This window comes from Plecotus auritus (assembly GCF_963455305.1).
Source record: "Plecotus auritus genome assembly, chromosome: 7".
In the NCBI taxonomy this organism is placed as follows: Eukaryota; Metazoa; Chordata; class Mammalia; order Chiroptera; family Vespertilionidae; genus Plecotus; species Plecotus auritus.
Genome location: NC_137774.1, coordinates 122,613,828 through 122,634,697, shown reverse-complemented (window position 1 = coordinate 122,634,697; position 20,870 = coordinate 122,613,828). Strand labels below are relative to the sequence as shown.

At 34.5% G+C, this 20,870-nt stretch overlaps 1 protein-coding gene across 8 annotated transcripts in view; it reads right to left on the bottom strand.

Annotated features, from left to right (window-relative positions):
- The window catches only part of ARB2A (ARB2 cotranscriptional regulator A), a 415,332-nt gene that overhangs the window by 299,276 nt on the left and 95,186 nt on the right, over positions 1-20,870 (bottom strand). For all 8 annotated transcript variants that reach the window (XM_080678361.1, XM_080678355.1, XM_080678357.1 and 5 more), the window contains one exon: positions 2,225-2,290. In XM_080678361.1, the coding sequence (XP_080534487.1) occupies positions 2,225-2,290 (66 nt within the window). The remainder of the gene's footprint in view (positions 1-2,224; positions 2,291-20,870) is intronic.

Sequence of the window (20,870 nt, the reverse complement as noted above, 5' to 3'; positions counted from 1 at the left end):
TAACAGAGGCTTAGAAATTCATGTAAACAGAGCACAAAGGGCAATTATTTCATCAAGAAGAGCATGGTCACAGAGATTAAGAAAAAATTCTATCTTCTCAATAGCCTTCCCTGACCACCCCTTTTAACTAATATCCCAAGAATTCTCTAGTTCCTTTCTCTCTTTTATTTTCCTCCATAGCACATGCCACAATCTAATAAATTGTATGCTTTACTTTAATATATTTGTTCGTATAACTGTTTATTAACCTTCTGCTTCCTCCACTAGAATTTAAGTTTAGGAAGGCACGAACTTTCCTGTTTGTATCTAACTACATTCCCAATGCCTAAAGGAGAGACAGCATATTGTAGACACTCTTTAAATAAAGGAATGAATAAACTTTTGGAATAAGTAATCTTATCAAGCATCACCAGTGACTTTCTTTAGATAAAAGGTATTTAGCTAAACAATGCATCCTATAACTGGTTATAACTTGCCTGGTTCAGAAAATATATACTGAATATTAAACTAGTACATAATTATAAAGAGTTTTAAAAGAGCTACACATGCTAAGAAATAAAATTATGTAATTGTATCTTTATTAATAGTAATTAAGTATGCAGAAAGAGAGATATGAAGTGTAACAGAATCACTTTAGCTTCAATTGCATGAGATGTCCTGAGTAAACAAATTACAGTGACAGCAGGTATGATCGAAGCCACAGAGGAAAGGAAGAGGATGAGAGAAAGTGGAAAACCTAATCTAGGTAATTCCAATTTATTTAAAACCATTATAGGAAAACAGAGGAATGACTAAGTTAAAGTGGCTCAAAACGAAACAAAATAAAACAGGAAAATGGTGATAAGAAAAAAGAAAAAATTAAAAAGCAAAGTTGTCAGTGTGTAATAAAAAAGAGGCCATGGAGGTTTCTAGTCATGCATTTACCAAAGAGTACATCTAAACATGCACAAATGAAAATGCCTCTTAAAGTCAGTTTTTATTTTTTCCTTAATGGGGCCCAGAATGCTATGGAAATGGACATCTGTTTATCTTAGCTCTGGACTTTCCAGTAGGGGCTGAGCACTGTTTCTTTTTACTATTTGACTAAATCCCGTTACCAAGAAATTCAGTCAATTTTTTAAGGAATGAAATCTTGGTAATTTAAATTCTATAGTAATCACTTTAAAACTGGAAGAGTACTTTTTTTCAGAAGATAAAAATGTGTTTTTTTTAATTATAATGTTTAAAATATTTTAAGGGTCTATAAATTAAAGTAACCATGAATAAGCCATGTTACTTCAACATCCCAAAATGTTAACTTTAAAAGTATGAGAACATTAGAAAATTCAAGGTAATGAAACTGAATTATGTAATGGTACTAAAGATTAAGGAGTAAGGGCAGTATTTGAGCTGGTTATTGGTTAGTATATCAGTTTAACACAGAACTCTGACTTTGCAGTTGGTAACTATAACTTACTTGTATAAAGTTAATGATAATTTCCATTAGTAAAATTTCTATATAATGAGTAACGTATTTTTTTCTTCATTAACTAAAGTTTAGAAATGGCTGTTCCAGGTCCATTTATCTTCAAACAATAGTAATTCATTAAGCTGAGCTTTCATTAGGAATACATACATATAAAGGTCATTCCAGTGTACCACCTCACTTCAAATAAATAAGTTATAATAAATTAGATCAATAAATGGGAAAGGGTGGAGAAGGGTGGTCCTTCTAATTACATTATCATTTTCAAAAAAGGATGGAAATCAGTCTATTTTTTTAAGGTGGGTATTAGTGTTTCTTACCCACTTATATTTTATTATCTTTTTCAATTACAGTTTACATTCAACATTATTCTGCATTAGTTTCAGCACACAGCCTAGTGGCCAATCATACACCTTACCAAGTGTTCTTCTCTGTGACTTCAAGTACCACCAGGCACCACACACAATTATTACAATATCACTGGCTATATTCCCCATGTTGTACCTAATATACCGTGTCTATTTTGTAGTATACCTCATCTCATTGTGCACAATAGTTCTGAAGATTTTTACTTTTTAAAAACTATTGTACACAATGAGATAAGGATTACTAACAGGAATTTAATATCATCTTTATCAATATCAAAATACTAGGACCTTAATATTTAAACTTATCACAGTTAACCTAAAACAAAAAATTTCTTCTGAATTGGAAATTACTTTATTTGGAAGTATAAACATTTTAAAAAATTGGACTTACTGGTATAGATACTTTTTTCAAATTACAGTCCTTTTCCAGAAGCTCATATACATACTTTGTGATGATCTAGGTAGGAAAGAAATAACACATTAAGATGCAATGTTGTTCATTATCAAATTCATATAAATTATTATCACTTATTGTTCTGAATGAGTATCTCTCTATTTTGGAATGTTCTTATACTAAATTAAGAGACTCTTTACTGATTACTTGTAATATTTTACTTCCTGTTTCTGTGTGAATAACTACTAGTATGAACCTTAAAACTATGGATTAGGACCAGTTAATATAAACTCACAAATAAGGATTTCCTATTTTTTAAAGCAATACTCTGTGAGCATATTTTTTTTAGTTATTTCTGGAATCTGTTTCCCCTATAATTTACTTACAGATATTATATCTAATATAATACTATTGTGACTCTGAATCGTAACACCTCTTTTGTATTTACTGAATCAAAGAGGGAAAGGTAGGAGGTATTCTAAACAGAAAAAAAAAAAACGATTCAGCAAAGTCAGGCACCAGGTAGTATCACTGTCTGTAACATGGGTAGGCAGAAACATGGGTACCCAAAAATGTCCACATCTTAACTTCCAGAACCTGTTAATGTGTTACTTTAGATGGTAAAAGGAACTCTGCAGATATGATTAATGTTAAGAATCCAAGATGGGGAGATTATCCTGGGTTATCTGAGTAGATCCAAATCTAATCATGTAGCCTTAAAAGTGGAAGATTATGGAAAAATTGTGTCAGAAAAATGCAAACTGAGAAGGCCCTGACTGGCCATGCTATTTCTGAAGATGGAAAGAAATCCAAAGATCCTAGGAGGAAAGGCTGATTCAGGGCCTGGAGCACAGAAAGTGCAAGGTGAGTCAGAAAATAAAATATTGCACCAAAAAATAAGAAAATACTGAAAGAATGATGAATAAATGTTAAAAGAACACAAAACTTGTTTGATGGTAAGTCATCTGGCCAAATCTAGAATTATCTAGGCATCAAAATAATGATAGCCATGGATTATATAATCCATTGAATAAAATAAGAATCATCTGTGGAGCAAGGATCGACCAAATCGACGCCTTTAGGTCTGACTTGAGAATGAACGCTCCCCAAAGGCCTGCTTTCTCTTCTCAAGGCCTCCTGAGTCCCCATTCATACCACCTTTGTACCCACAATTATATTGATGTTAAAAAAAAATTCATTGTGTTTTTACTATTTCATTTCTGGCATTAATAAAAAGTTTTGTAAGGATGGGGAAAAAAAGAATCAATGATTCCATAATGATATAAAAAAAGTGAAAAAGAGAAGGAGAAAGTTCTTTCGTACAATAGTATGCCAACTAATGCATACAGAATGATGGAGTTAGAGAATCAGCAATAGATTCTAAAATTAAAAGGTGGAAGTTTCATAAAGAAATAGTCTGAAATATTTCCCCCCAAATTACTGATTAATTACAAAGAGTAAAATAATAGTAACTCTATGGTATGACCTGACATACATCACCAATATTGGAGCAAACCAAAATTGTGTACTCTTGAAATCATGCATGGAAGACAAAGATCACATCGAAGGTACTTCTGTCAAAAAAGCATGACCTAAATCTACTTATGAGAATACATGACAAACTCAAACTGAGGGTCATTCTATAAATGTCCTATACTTCAAAACAAATGTCAATATCAATAAAGTTTTAAAAAGACTAAGGAATGGTTCCACATTAAAGGAGAATAAAGAGACATGACAACTAAATGCAAAGTGTGAACCTAAATTTAGTCCTGGAGTTGAGGAATATCAGATATCAAGTATATTATGTGACAATTAACGAACTTTTAAGCATGGCTTGTAGGTTGATAATATTGAATCAATGTAAAATTTCCTGATTCTGATAACTACACTGTAATTATGAAAGAATATTAATATTCTTAGGAAATATGTACCAATGTATTAGAGGTAAAAGGGTATAAAATTTCCAACTTTTCTCTCAAATGGTTCAGAAAAAAATTATGTAAGTAATATATTATATATATGGTCTTTGTAATCACTCAACTTTTCTGTGTAAAATTATATCAAAATATATTGCTATTTAAAAGTTCCCCATACTGTACATATTCCTAGTTCAGGTGCTACTAACACTGCTTGTATTTTCACAAGTATTTCAGTGTAGATGTGGCCAATGACAAACAGGGTAACAACAACTGGCTTTCATCAAAGTATTTTAATTTCTTGAAATGTTACAAGACCACTACTATTCTCAAGGATAAATGTCATCCATATTGCTTGTCAAAAGCAAAGATTCACTGGAGCAAGTCCTATAATTTTCCATGTTTGTGCCTATGTTCATGCCCCACCTAAAATTCTCTTAACTTGCCCATTTTTCTCCAATTGCTCAAAAAACAATTCAAATGCTACCTCCTACCTAAAGTTTTCACTGATCCTGCCAATGACCATGCCTTTCTTATGACATTTAGTGCTCCATAGTGATTACCTCACATTCTCATTTGCCCACCAAAGTGAGCCCTTAATAAATAAGAATTATATGTATCCTACTTTATTGTAGCATCAGCCACACTGTAGATATACATGAACAAAGAATGAATGAAAAATAATTGGTAGTGCTCACAAACATATGACTTTTCAGTTTATAAAAACACACAAGCAATACATTTAAATTATTTTAAAAATTACTTTTTGTATTGAAAGTAAATTCACAAGATTTAAACATGAAAACAGGATAACACAATAGACATTGAGAAGTCTCACTCCCACCCGTCTACCTCCATTGTATACCCCCTCATTCTAACCCTTATTGGTAATCGTACTAGTTTCTTATGCATCTTCCAGTGTTTCTTAGTGCAGTCTAAGCAAATAAAAATGTATTATTACCCTCTGTTTCTTAGAAAAGACAGCATACTGTACACACTCTTTCTTATAGAAAACCAAATACTGTGTTACTTATCATCTAAAAATTTATATTGATGATCTCCTCTCTCAGAAATGGAGACCTTTATTAAAAATGGAACTCCCATTTGACCCAGTAATCCCACTCCTAGGACTATATCCCAAGAAACCAGAAACACCAATCAGAAAGGATAAATGCACCCCTATGTTCATAGCAGCACAATTTACAATAGCTAAGATCTGGAAACAGCATAAGTGCCCATCAGCAGATGAGTGGATTAGAAAACTGTGGTATATCTACCCAATGGAATACTATGCCCCTATAAAAAAGAAGGAACTTTTAACATTTGCAACAACATGGATGGAACTGGAGAACATTATGCTAAGTGAAATAAGCCAGTCAGAGAAAGATAAATATCACATGATCTCACTCATATGTGGGATATAATGATCAACATAATTTGATGAACAAGAATAGACTGATCTAGATACAAATGGTAGGGGAGGGGGTGGTTAGAGAATAACCGAAGGACTTGTATGCATGCATATTAGCATAACCAATGGACACAGACACTGGGGCGATGGGGGCTTGCTCGGGGTGGAAATGGCTGCAGGGGGGCGGGGGGGGCGGTCAATTGGGGAAAAAGGAGACGTATGTAAAACTTTCGACAATAAAAACAAACAAACAAAAAAACAGAGACCTTTATTCTTCTTCATTAGTCATAGTATTTCATTGTGTGGATATACCATAGTTTAGTAAAAATTTTTTAAATTATTTAATGCTTCACAAATAATAGTCACTAAGGAAAACATACATAACCTTAATCATTATTTATTAAATCCTATGCAAATTAAATTTACACAAAGTTATTACCTTGGAACTTAGAAATAATTTAAAATGATTTTTCCACTCTGCAAGTTACCTAATTATTTTAAAAAGAAAAACACTTTTCCCATTTTATGTCTCATTTATCTAAACATTTCATCCTAGCTTCCTCCTGGGTAGGAATGACGGGAGAGTAGAAAAGGAGGAAAGATGGAGGGAGGGGTATAGAGAAAGAAGGAAAAAGAAAAAGAAAAATTTTATTAATAATTAAGGTTTAATATTATTCAATAATGTCAGTTTGGCTAAGCCTAAAAGGGCTCCTCTAGCATCTTTACATTAAAGAGACTATGATATGAATGGCAATCAGTTGTCTAATTAGAACTAAAGAACATTTACCCTGAGTGTATATCCTCTTAAGTCAGAACTACATCTTAAATTTCACTAAAATCATCTTCATCTTGGCCCAATTTTCCCCCTTTAAAACCTTTTATACTTCATTCTTCGTGGGTACATTCTAAACTTTAAAAAATCTTTTGAAGTAACTGCTTTTTCAGCATATCTTTGAAATAAAATTCATTCCTCCAACTTTCCATTAGCATTCCCTGGAGTCCAGTCTATAGCCCCAGCTGTCCTTCATTTACATCAGCTTCAGATCATTTGCTCACACATTTTCCTTTTACCTGCTCTAAAGAAGAGACCTCCTTTAAGCCATCCTTAAATAGCTTCTTAAATAGCTTACCAGAGACACAGACTTATAAATGTGTCCAACTAACTACATATATCTCCTTGCAGCGATTTCACAGGCACCTCAAATTCAATATGTTCAAACTGAATCCATCTACACATGTCCAAACCTATTTCTCCTTAAGGGTGCTCACCAACTCCATAATGGCACTACAATCCACCTAACTGCTCGAGCCAAAAGCCTAAATAAATATCGTAACTCTTTGTCCTTCTTTTATTCCTTACAATCATCAAGTCCTTCAAGCTAATATTGCAAGATCCCTAGATCTACCCAACTCTACTATCACCACTCAAGTCTATCAACGGGTTATTATCTCTTCTTTGGATTGCTTCTGAAGCCTCCTTCTGCTATATCTAATGTAGCACAATTTCCTTCAGATCATATCTCTTGTTAGCAGACATGTTACCCCTTTAAAAATGCAAATCTAATAGCTTCCCTGTGCTATAAGGAAGGATAAGACCCCAGTCCTTAAATCCAGAAAGGACCTACCAGATCTGGCCCCTGCCTACTCCTCAAATTTCATCCTATACCACGCTTTCCTCACTCTCTGTATTGTGTAATCACATTTTCTTTTGAATTCTCAGATGCATAACGATCTTTTTTACCACAGAGCCTTAGCAAATAATGTTTCTTTGCCTGTAATGCTAGCCCATTCTTTCCTTGCCCAGCTTTAACACCTTCCTTGCCTGGCATTTCAACCTATTTTCAAGACATAGCTAAGAATTTTGAATTCCTCCTTCCCAACTCTTAGGTTATTAATAATGTATTTTCCAAGATCTTTAACACTGGACTTTAAGCTTTTGGAAGAGAAGCAACTATATGTTCAGAGGTTTAAATCTTATTTCAGAGTATGAGATCATAACGATTCACTTCTAATACAATTCATGGCATTTAAAAAATAGATTTCATTCTAGCAAAGACCTAACAAGAAAAATCTGGTTCTATTCTAAACTTCAGACATATAGACCAAAGGAATAGAATAGAGAACCCAGAAATCAACCCAAACCACTATGCTCAATTAATATTTGACAAAGGAGACAAGAGCATACAATGGAATCAAGCAGTCTCTTCAATAAATGGTGTTGGGAAAATTGGACAGATGCATGCAAAAATATTAAACTAGACCACCAACTTATACCATACACAAAAATAAACTCAAAATGGATAAAGGACTTAAACATAAGACGGGAAACCATAAAAATACTAGAGGAATCCACAGACAGCAAAATCTCAGACAAATGCTGAAGCAAAATCTTCACCAATACAGCTCCTAGGGCAATGGAAACTAAGGAGAAAATAAACAAACAGGACTACATCAAAATAAAAAGCTTCTGGCCAAAACCGGTTTGGCTCAGTGGATAGAGCGTCGGCCTGCGGACTGAAGGGTCCCGGGTTCGATTCCGGTCAAGGGCATGTAACTTGGTTGCGGGCACATCCCCAGTGGGAGGTGTGCAGGAGGCAGCTGATCGATGTTTCTCTCTCATCGATGTTTCTGACTATCTATCCCTCTTCCTTCCTCTCTGTAAAAAACCAATAAAATATATTAAAAAAAAAATAAAAATAAATAAATAAATAAAAAGCTTCTGCACATCAAAAGAAACCATCAATAAAAAGACAAGAAAGCCCACTGCATGGGAGAACATATTTGCCAATGTTATCTCCGATAAGGATTTAATCTCCAACATTTACAGGGAACTCATACAACTTAACAAAAGGAAGATAAAGAACCCAATCAAAAAATGGGCAAGGGACCTAAATAGATACTTTTCGAAAGAGGACGTAAGGAAGGCCAAGACACATATGAAAACATGCTCAAAGTCACTAATCATCCGAGAGATGAAAATCAAAACAACAATGAAGTACCATCTCACACCTGCCATAATAGCTATCATCAACAATTCAACAAATGACAAGTGCTGGCAAGGATGCAGAGAAAAAGGAACCCTCATGCACTGCAGGTGGGAATGCAGACTGGTGCAACCACTGTGGAGAACAGTATGGAATTTCCTCAAAAAAACTAAAAATGGAACTTCCATTTGACCCAGTGATCCCACTTCTAGGAATATATCCCAAGAGACTAGAAACACCAATCAGAAAGGATATATGCACCCCTATGTTCATAGCAGCACAATTTAAAATAGCTACGATTTGGAAACAGCCTAAGTGCCCATCAGCAGATGAGTGGATTAAAAAACTGTGGTACATCTACACAATGGAATACTACGCTGCTATAAAAAAGAAGGAACTTTTACCATTTGCAACAGCATGGATGGACCTGGAGGGCATTATGCTAAGCAAAATAAAGTCAGTCAGAGAAAGATAAATATCACATGATCTCACTCATTTGTGGAATATAATGAACAACATAAACTGATAAACAAAAACAGATCAGTCGATCAGACCGTCAAACCTCAGAGGGAAGGCAGGGGAGGGTGGGAGTAAGGGGAAGAGATCAACCAAAGAACTTGTATGCATGTATATAAGCATAACCAATGGACACAGACACTAGGGGGGTAAGGGCACAAGCGGGTGGAGATGTAGGGGGACAATGAGGGGAAAAGGACACATATGTAATACTTTAATCCAGTGGACGGCAAACTGCGGCTTGCGAGCTCTGTTCACTAATGAGTTTGCCGACCACTGACCTAGACTCTCAATTCCAATAATTACAGGCTGTTGTTGTTCCTTGTGATTAAGCCCCTAATCAATAAAGAAAAAAAGAGACAGAAACCAAAACACCTTTCGAATGAGTCCTACACAATTTCAAAAAATAAACTCTGAAGGCATATATATTAGTTTAATGAAAACATATTAAAGAGATTAGTTGTCATTAAAATAGAAAACTTCTTAAACTGAAAGAATATCTTAGTATTTTGGCTTAACAAAAGCAAACTTTAAAAAAATTACCTTAAATATATAATATGTAACTTCAGTGATATCTGAAAGCTATTTTATTATATAAAATATTTTGCTTTGGAGAGCCTCACCAGCTGGTAGCATTTGCCCAGAGAGACAGCTGTTTTTTTAATTTCCCTATCTCAGCACGTTTCCAACTGTCAATTCTATCTGTATGCAATCCCATAGTGACAGAATACTTTAAGAAATATGGCTCATTAACTGTAAATCTATGACGTCCACTCTCTTCAGTGAATTCAAATTAAATCCACAGACTTGCTAGATCATAACAGAATTCCCCACACATTTTTGTTGTTCTTTTGCATTGCAGACTTAAAATAAAATATTCACCCCATCTACTATAAAATATTTTGCTCAATTCTATAAATGCACTGACATAAAAATGTTAGTGGAAGTTTACTTTAAAAAATTGTGAGTTGCAAAGCTATTTTAATAAAATAAGAACTTCCAAATGATTTTACAATGCAAGTGGCTTACAATTTTGCAGAGGGATTAGTTTGGACAATAATGCTCAAATTTAAAACAAATAATAGTTTCTTAGAAAATTACCAGTAACAACTCTAAGAGGACACTGATCACACATAAGAATCCTATCTAATAAAGAGGGAATATGCAAATTGACCATCACACTGTCACAAAGATGGTGGCGCCCACAGTGGAGGCGGGGCTTCTGTAACACAAGATGGCTGCACCCACAGCAGAGGCCGAGTTCCCCTAACTAGCCTTAACAAGCAATCAGCAGGGACCTGAGGCTGTGCCCCCCCCACTGGGGCTTGACGGGGGACCTCAAGGCACGCCCCCCTGCCCCGGCCCAGGCTGGGAGACCTCAGGCTGTGCCCCCCACCCTAGTGCTGGGCCAGGGGACCTTAGGCCACGCCCCCCGCCCTGGCACCAGGCCAGGGGACCTTAGGCTGCGCCCCCTACCCCGGCACCGGGCCAGGGGACCTCAGGCCATGCCCCCTGCCTGGCGGGGCTTGATGGGGGACCTCAGGCCATGCCCCTGGCTTGGCAGGGGACCCTCAGGTGCCGCCCTGGTGCCACCTGCCCTGGCACCGGGCCAAGGGACTTGAGGGTATGCTGGGGGACCTGAGGCTGTGCCCCCCTGCCCAGCAAGGCTTGACAAGGGTGGGGCCAGCCAGGTCTGGATCTCACCCAGTGCGGGTGGGGCCGGCTGGGTCTGGGTCTCGCTCGATTTTGAAGCACCGTGGGTGGGCGGAGACTTGACTCTGGGTACCTCTGTGCACCCCAGACTCTGACAGGAGGAAGATTTTCTAATTTTCCTAATTTTTCTAATTTTACTAATTTTCTTTCATCTCTAACACTTCTATTATAGAGAAAGGGCAAATAGCAATATTAAAATATTTCCTCTAATTAATCCCCTTTTAATGTGCACGAATTTCATGCACCAGACCACTAGTCAAATCTATAAGAATCAAATGAGGTAATACAAATAATAAAGCTTCAAAAAAAGAAAATCAATTTTTAAGTGCAAGGTGTTTTTACTATTGATACAAGTAAACCACCTTCATAAATCTTTTGGAAAGAATTATAGCAACATAAGCACAGGCCATCTGAGGCAGATGCATATTGAATACACACACATACACACACACCAAGCGCATATCACTCGGGGATAATCACAGTCATTGGAGAAATTGGAGACCTTGTATACTGTTGTTGGGAATGTAAATGGTGCAAGCCACAATGGAAACAGTATAAAGCTTCTTAAAAAGTTAAAAACAGAATTATGACCCAACAGTCCTACTCTGGGTATATATCCAAAAGATGTCTAAGGTATCTGCATTCCCACATTCGATGCAGCATTATCACAATAGGGAAGATAGGAAAACAACCCAAATGCCAATCAATGGATGCATGAATGGATAAAGAAAATGTGGTATATAAATATAACTGAGTATTATTCAGCCTTAGAAAAGAAGGAAATTCAGCCATATGCTACAACTTGGATGAAACTGAAGGACATTATGCTGAGTGAAATAGTTAAACTCAGAGAAACAGAAAGTAAAATGGTAGCTGCCAGAGGCTAGTGAAGGGGGAAATGGGAAGTTGCTATTCAATGAGTATACAGTTTCAGTTTTACAAGATTAATTAGCTCTGGAGATCTGCGGTTCAAATAGTGCTTATGGTAACAATACTGTATTTTGCACTTAATTTTTTTCAAGAGGATAGAGCTCATGTTAAGTGTTCTTATTACAATTATATACAAGGTGTCCAAATGTATACACACTTTAACAGCTGATAGCTTACTTTTGAAAGTGAAATGAATATTAATAAATACTGCCTTTATAATTATTCTAAGTGTGTCCATACATTTTTAGGATATATGTGTGTGTGTGTGTGTGTGTGTGTGTGTATACACACAAATATAGTTTATGATAAATATAAAAATCTCATAGCCCTGTCGCATATCATTACAAACACAAAAGAAGATTTGCTGGAACTAAAAGAAACTTCTAAAGAAGTACCACATTGGGCATGCAGTGATTTGAAGACAAAGTCACAGAAAACTATGGTCCCTTCTTCATTTTCTTCCAAATGCTCTTCCCTAAATAGATGGACAATGCTTGAAGAATTATCACATATGTGGAGACTAAGTCTCTTCTTTACTGACTGTAAGAACATTTGCAGACCAAGACTGTCAGCCCACATCACCTTTGGAACTACTCAGAAACCACCACTAATTAGGGATGATGTGACAGTTTTAATCTAATAATATATTATATAGCCCGAGTGGTGTGACTTAGTGGTTGATCATCAACCTATTAACCCAGGAGGTCAGGGTTTGATTCCGGTCAGGGCATACGTTCAGGTTGCGGGCTTCATCCCCAGTGTGGGGTGTGCAGAAGGTAGCCAATTAATGATTCTCTCTCATCATTGATGTTTCTACCTCTCTCTCCTTCTCCCTTCCTTTCTGAAATCAATAAAAAGAAATTAGTATATATATATTATCTATATCTCTCTATCTATATCTATCTACCTACCTAAATGTATATACCCAAACATGCATACATACATATTCAATCTAGGCACTAAATAAGTTACTGACCTTAGGAAAAATAAATTAATAACTTTCTCCACAGATATACACAGGTTTCTAAAATATGAACAGATATCTTTATGAAATCATTAGAACAATGGGCAGTATCCTTTATAAATTTATGGGCAGTGCATTGTTTATGGAGCTAAAGTTTGTATGGGATGCAGAGTGTTGGACTAGTTCTAAGATTTAGGGATTGTGCATTGTCACTGAGGCATCCCAGATAAACTTTCACAGGTTCACAAATTCAAGTTTGAATTCTTGCACAGGCCCCTCTAATATCTCAATTAAGATCAGTCTGCATTCTGGGACCCACTAAATTGTTCTATAATCATTGACTTCCACTGTTACAAACCTGAAAAAGAAATTGCTTTCCTAAAGTGAAATTTTCCCATTTCACTATTCTTTTCTATTCAAGGAACTGATGCTTTGAAAATGTTTCTCATTTACAAATATATATATATTTGTGATTATTTTCTAAGAAATAATTATGATCTGAGATAACTTAGTAATATCCTGTTTGAAAGCAAACAAAAATAATTCTTAACCCTCCACATAAAGTATTCTTCCCTGATTATAGCAATGAATACAACATTGCTTAATGTGAAGCCTAATTCATGCTCTCTGTCAGGTAGTTTGTTGAATCAACAAATATTTCTTGAGAAGCTACAATGTGCCAGTCATTGATCCAGGCACTGGGGTTATATAAGAGAAAATACAAACATCTGCTCTCAGGAGACAGATACTAAAAAGTAAACAAATAAATCGGATAGTTCTTTATTACTTCAGACTACATAATTTCTGATTGAACCTTTCACCTCTAGTTTCTGTGTGACAGGTGGATCTACCAGCTATTTCTTCTCCCCAGCTGTCAACACTCACACTCTATTTTTCTACCAAATCAACCATTACTAAGTATAAGTTGTTAGAGTGACTTATTGTCAAGCTCCAAAAGATACCTAGCTCAGACAATTTAGGATTTAGCAAACAAATACTTTATTTGATAAACTTGTTGTGTCCCTCAGCTGATTTTAACATTTAGTATAACATGAAGACAAATGCTCAAGGAACTAGATGGGAAATTAGTACAGATGAGCCCAGATTATGTTTTTTAAGAACTCTGACATAGCTTCAACTAGTTATTCTATTTTCAAAAAGACATTCAGGACCCTAAGCAAAGCTAAAAAGTGTACATAGTTTTTTTATGTAATACTGTCTACATACTTATTAGCAATCAAAACCCACATTTGATCTTAGTTTTGGAAAACCCAATGCCTGCAAACATTTTCACAAACTGCTCTTCCCTCCGTCAAGTTACATCTGTTCTCCCTCCTAGAAAAAGTTACCTCTGAAAAGGAGTTCAAATGCCCTTGAAATATATGACTTTTTAATTCAAGACTGAATAATCAGTTAACCTCTACCTCAGAATACTTCATTGGTAAAAATGGCCAAACACAACTTTCTGCACTGGAAAATATTTTAAAATCAACATATAGTCAATGGCTTTTAACAGTTTTAGTTAAAGTATTCCATAAAACTTTCAATAGTGTTATATTGACATCAAATACTTATTCTGAATAAAGTTCTAAAATTCTTTCTAACTTCCATATCATAATCAGAATCCCTGTAAAATAATCAGAATCCCTGTTCTTTTTTTCTTTTTTTTTAATATGTTTTTATTGTTTTCAGAGAGGAAGGGAGGGAGGGAGGGAGGGAGGGAGGGAGGGGGTAAGGGGGGGGAGAGAGAGAGAGAGAGAGAGAGAGAGAGAGAGAGAGAGAGAGAGAGAGAGAGAGAGAGAATCATGGATCAGCTGCCTCCTGCACATCTCCCAACCTCTGCATGTGCCCTGACCAGGAATCAAACTGGGACCTCCTGGTTTATGGGTCAATGCTCAACCACCGAGCAACACTGGCTGGGTGGAATCCCTCTGTTCTGATCAAATAGTGCACAACCCCAAAAGAGATTCCCAACAGTATATGTGTCTGTACACACACACACACACACACACACACACACACACACGAATATGGATATGTGTGGATGCGTAAGAACATCCCCAAAGGAGAAAGAGGTTCAAGGAACAATTTGTGCAGTCTCTTCTTTAAAAATAAGAGAAAAAAACCCACAAAACTGACAAATTCATGAAGCGGAATAAAATAAAGAGTGTAATGAGGAGTCCCATCTGCCTATGACATAATAGCCAAGCATGATTTTTTAGAATCTTTTTCCTTTAACTAATTTACCAAAATGTTCTTAAAACCTAGAGAGTATTGAGATGGAGATGTGATGGGAGGTATAAATTAGCATATATTTTGGAAGTCAAATATAGTTTATCTTTATTGGTAATAGTAGGATTTAGCCTGGTTTTTATTTCTATTATTTCCAAAATCCTAATCAATTTTGAGGAAATAATATAATAAATAAAAATATGAACAAACTTAGAATAAACCCATCCTTCCTCTGGCTCATGCAAAATATATTTGTAAAATATTTGCATGTAAAAACAAACTGCAAATATTGCAAACTACATTTCATGCAAAATATACTTTGCATTAAATATCTACCTGAATAAAGATTTTTTTCCAGAGCACAGAAAGATAAAGATTTAGTACAAAAGGACATTGGCTCAGAATAACATACCAGATGAACATAAAAGGTTAATTTTAATAATCAAATTCATAATTCATCTAATCTAGGAAATGCCAAGAATAGTTGAAAGAGATATTCCATTTAACGTGAACTAATACACCAACTGTTAGTAACAGTGAAGATGAGTAAATGACTCTGAAATACAATATGCTTGTGTTTAATGACATCAATAGACATGTAGAAAATTTACAATAGGTTATTTGCCCAGCCACTATGATGCTTGTAAAACCATTACTAGGCTACAAATCTTATTCTACTTTTAGAACTACCCATGATTCAAGGAAAAAAATAGCATAAAACATATTATTCTTTTCTTAGACAGGTACAATTCAGTGAAAATACAATTTTAAGAATGTTATGCTTTTGTTTCTGGCACAGAAAAACATCTCTAAGCATTATTCATATTATTTCTCTCCCCTAAAGTTAACATACTTTAATGCCATATGGGCACAAATTTACTTCTGTTCATTTAAACTTGCAATTAAACTTTATAACATAGAAAACAGCTAAAGTAAAATAATCCCATTCCACTGAAAGGCTTTTTTTTTTTTTTTCTAAAATAACATGGGTGATGTGCCAAATGGCTGGGGTAGTAGCTCATTATACCTTCAGAAAGAATCCAAGTTTTAGGCTTATCTTGCATTCTCACATGTAGCGTCAAAACCTTGGAATGCTATCAAGGGTTAGAAAGGGCAGATCAAATTTCTGAATTAAGTAAATTTTATTCCGAGAGCATTCGTTGTTTAGTGATCTAATGAACAATGCATCAGTAGTCTACCGACCAATGCATTTTATTTTAACTTTATTAAATGACAAAAGTCCTTATATCTAAAATATTCAAACCATTTCACAGAAAGGAGCCCTTGTGTTGCCCATAAAATGTTCTGGTTTTTTAAAAATATACATCAACTCTTTTAAAATAAAAAATAAAAATTCCATTTAGTGGACTGAAAGAAATAACTTGTAAAATTCTGATTTATAGGGAATCAGAAAGCTAATATACTTTATAAGAAGTAAACATCAGGATGTGGTCCAGCATACCATTATTCCTAAATATATGTTCATTTTTTTCTTTTTATTTATTTTTAAATTTATTGGGTGCCATTGGTTAATAGGATCATATAGGTTTAAAGTATACATTTCTATGACACATGATCTGTATATCACCCAAAGTCAAATCATCTTCCATCACCATATGTTTGGCCCCCCTTTAAATCAAGTTTCTTAGATGTATTGATGGATAGGTTTTCATGATCAATAAAATATTTAAAATAGATTTCACTTAATATATCAGTAAGTTTCACTAACTGCACTTTTTGTGTGTTTATTTACTTTTTTTTAATGCAAGATATAATTCACATACAGTAAAATGTACTCTTTCATAGTATATAACTTAGTGGCTTTTGGTCTATTCACCAAGTAATGTAATTATCACCAATCTATAATTCCTGAACATTTTCATCACTCCCAAAATGAAATCCAGGCCCATTAACAGTCATTTCCCTCCCTTCTCTCTGCTCAGCCTCTTGCAACTACTAAACTAATTTGTCTTTTATGGATTTTAAGTGGGCACATGAAAAGAGAAGGCATAACAAATTATAGGAGCAAGGCCAAAGAAAGATTTCTAAGGAATCAGGCAGCAATATGGGGAGTGGGGAGAGGATGAGGGGATTAAGCCTGGAAATATAAAACAACATTCTCCATAGGATCAACGACGATAAATTTTTACTCCATATTTGGAGAGTTTGAATAATGTTGTTAGGGCACTTAAATTATTTAATGTTAATTAACTACACAAATTCTAGTGGTTGGCACCATGACAAATAAGCCAAAAAATCCCTCAAAAAAACAGATTGAGTTCAAAAGCAAAAATAAATACTTCATTTTGAAATTGAAATGCAGTCACATATTCAATTATATTAGTCAACTTGCTAAAAAGCCTCCACAATAAACTTACAGCTAACATTATATTTAATGGTAAAAGTCTGAATGCTTTCTCCATAAGCCTAAGAACAAAGCAAAGATTTTCACTTTTAACATTGTATTCAACATAGTACTAGAAGTTTTGACCAATGCAATAAGAAAAGGGGAATAAAAAGAAATAAAAATTTCTTTTTGCAGATGACATGTTTGTCTACACAGAAAATCCCAAAAAATCTTGCAAGAAAAAATAAATTCCTAGAATAAATGAGTGCAGCAGGAAATGCAGGATATAAGATAAACTTATAAACATCAATTGTATTTCTATATACAGCAATAAAAACATGAATGCTAAAACTAAAAATATTATACCATTTAAAACAACTCATACAAATGAAATACTCAGGTGCAAAATTAACAAAATGTGTACAAGACTTGTAACCTGAAAAGTATGAAATACTGGTGAAAGACATAAAGAAATGCAAGAAATACTATGTTCATGTAAGACTTAACATAATAAAGATGCTTATCACTACAAATTGATAAGCAGATTAATGCAATTCCTATTAAAATCCAAGCAAGATTTTTTTAGATATACACAAGATTATTTTTAAAAATATATAAAATACATATTGAAAAAATATATGAAAAAGTAAAGGAACTAGAGTAGATAAAACAATTTTGAAAAATAAAAATAAAGTGGGAGGGATCAGCCTACCCAATTTCCAGACTTATTATATAGCTACAGAAATCCAAACAATGTGGTGTTGACAGAATGATAAACATACAGATCAATGACAAAAAACAGAAAACTCAAAAGCAGACACACATATATGCCCACGTGAGTTTTGAGACATGTATAAAAGCAATTCAATGGAGAAAAGATAGTCTTTTTAACAAATGGTAGCAGAGTAATTGAATATCCATAGACAAAAAAAGAACTTTAGCCCTTCTCACACCTTATACAAAACAATTCAAAATGTGAAGTATAAAGTTGTAAAATTTCTAGAAAAAAAAAAACATAGAAGAAAATATTCAGGGTGTAGGACTAGGCAGTCTTTAGATTTTACATCAGAAGCATGATCCATAAAAGAAAAAATTGATAAGCTGGATTTCATCAGAATTAAAAACTTTTTCTCTGTGAAGGACCTGTTAAGTGAATGAAAAGACTATACAAACAACTGATTCTCATTATTCACCGTAACTATGTTCTACGAATTCTCCATGAACACTGAATTAGCTAAAACTGAAATACAGATCCCTGCAAGTCTCTGGTAACAACATTATCATCAACCAATCAATACATAAACTTGTTTTATGTGTGTTTCTGTTTAAAGTCACCTTATTTAATACATAGTGATCCATTAGAATTGAACTCATGCCCAATATAGCACTATACTCATGCCTGAACAAAGCTTATCTAAAGCAGGTTTTTTCCCTGTAGGGCACATGACAGTACAAAGATACAAGAAGTATGGTATGAAATAATCTATGAACTCTTGTTCGCAATATGAGAATTAAAACAAGAAGGCAGAGCATCACCTTGCTTGACCCCACCTGGAAATGTGCATGTCAGGTGACTCAAAATTTCTGCCGCACTGTGCATGTCTTCAAATGACTGTAAAATCACCACAAGTATTGATTCGAGGTTACAAATTAATTTTAACAAGTAGGCAAATTTGCAAATAGAAATTCCATAAAATAATGAGCATTGACTATATTTGCAAACTACATATCTGAAAATGAACTATTATCTAGAATATAAAGTATTCTCAAAATTTTAGAGTAATAAACCCAAAGAATCCATCAGAAAATTGCAAAGAAGACATTGAGATATTTTCCTGAAGAGGATATAGAGATGTCAAATAAGCACATGAAAATAGGTTCAACATTAATAGCCATTAGGGAAATGCAAATTAAAACCACAAAGAAACATCACTACACATCTATGAGAATGGCTAACATAAAACATAGTGATGACACAAATGCTGGTGAGGACGCACAAAAACTAGATCACTCATATACTGCTGGCGGGAATGTAAAATGAAACAGCCACTCTAGAAAACAGCTTGGCAGTTTCTAAAAATATAAACATGTTAACTTACCATACAAGCCAGCAATTGCACTCCTGGGCATTTATCCCAGAGTAATAAGCAATTATTCTGACACAAAACCTGTATATAAATGTTTAGAGCAGTTTTATTCATAATAGTTCCAAACTTAAAACATTCCAGATGTCCATAAACGGGTGGTTAAACAAACTGTGGTACATCTATACCATGGAATAATGCTCAGCAATAAAAGAAGAACAAACATAGCCCTGGCACGGTGGCTCAGTTGGCTGGAGCATCAAAAGGTTGTGGGTTTGACTTCTGGTCGGGGCGTGTAAGGGATGCAACCAGATCAATGTTTCTCTCTCACATCAAAGTTCCTCTCTCTCTCTCTCTCCCCCCCACCTCCACCCCCCTTCTCCTCCCTCTAAAATCAATAAACGTATCTTCAGGCAAAGATAAAAAAAAAAATAACAACTATTGACACATGGAACAACTGAATGAATTTTCAGAGAATTATGCTGAGTGAAAATAGATAATCCCAAAAGGTTACATACCAACTCTATGGCCCCATTTATATAACATTAAATGACAGAATTATAGAACTGAAGAAATGATTAATGATTACCAGGGGTTAAGAAGGGAACTGAGGGGGGTGTAGCTATATAAGGAATATACAGAAAATCCTTGTGGTGATGGAGATGTTCTATATCTTGACTGTTTTAATATCAATATTCTGGTTGAATCACTGTACTATCCTTTTGCAAGATGCTAGCATTGAGCGAAATGGGGTAAAGGGCCACAAGATATCTCTGTATTATTTCTAACAACAGTATATGAATCTACAACCATCACAAATTAAAACAGTAATGCAATTACATTTTCAAGTATTTTACTTAGTATATCATACTGTTTTCTTAAGGTAGAAATTATTTAGTTCTGAAACTCATATTCTTTACTTCAAATAAATCTAATAAGTTAAAAGATGTATATGCATTAAAAAAGTGAGTAGAAGGATAAAATACATTAAAGTAAAATAATGAAGTAAAACATTGAAATGAAATTGCTTATACAAGAGACTTGTTTTTAAACTTCCAGAGCAACATCAATAAGTACTTCATTATTCTTTTTCCTCAACATAAAATGAGAGTTATTTAAAAATTACAACTAAAAGTAAGGATCTTTTTGGTTTAGAGTGCAAGCATAGCATTAATTTAGTTTTAAAGAATCTAATATCACAAATTAGATCCAACTATAGAAATAGTTATTGTTCTATTTTCTGGCCACTGGTTGCTTCTCTAACATACCATCTGACAAATGTATACCCCTAAGAAAGGGACTGAAACAATACCCAAATTTAATTCTCCTTCACAAAAGAAAAAAAGAAATCAGGAGAAAAGAGAAAAAACAACTAATAGATTTTAGATTGGTTGGCACTATCTTTAGAACATATTGCAAAAAGCTACAAAAGGTCATCAAGGAAAAGTTAATCCACCTCCTATTTCTAAATGATGCAGCAATTATATATGTTACGTTAGAAAAGATCATAAGTGTGAAAGAAAAAAATCACTATCTGCAATAA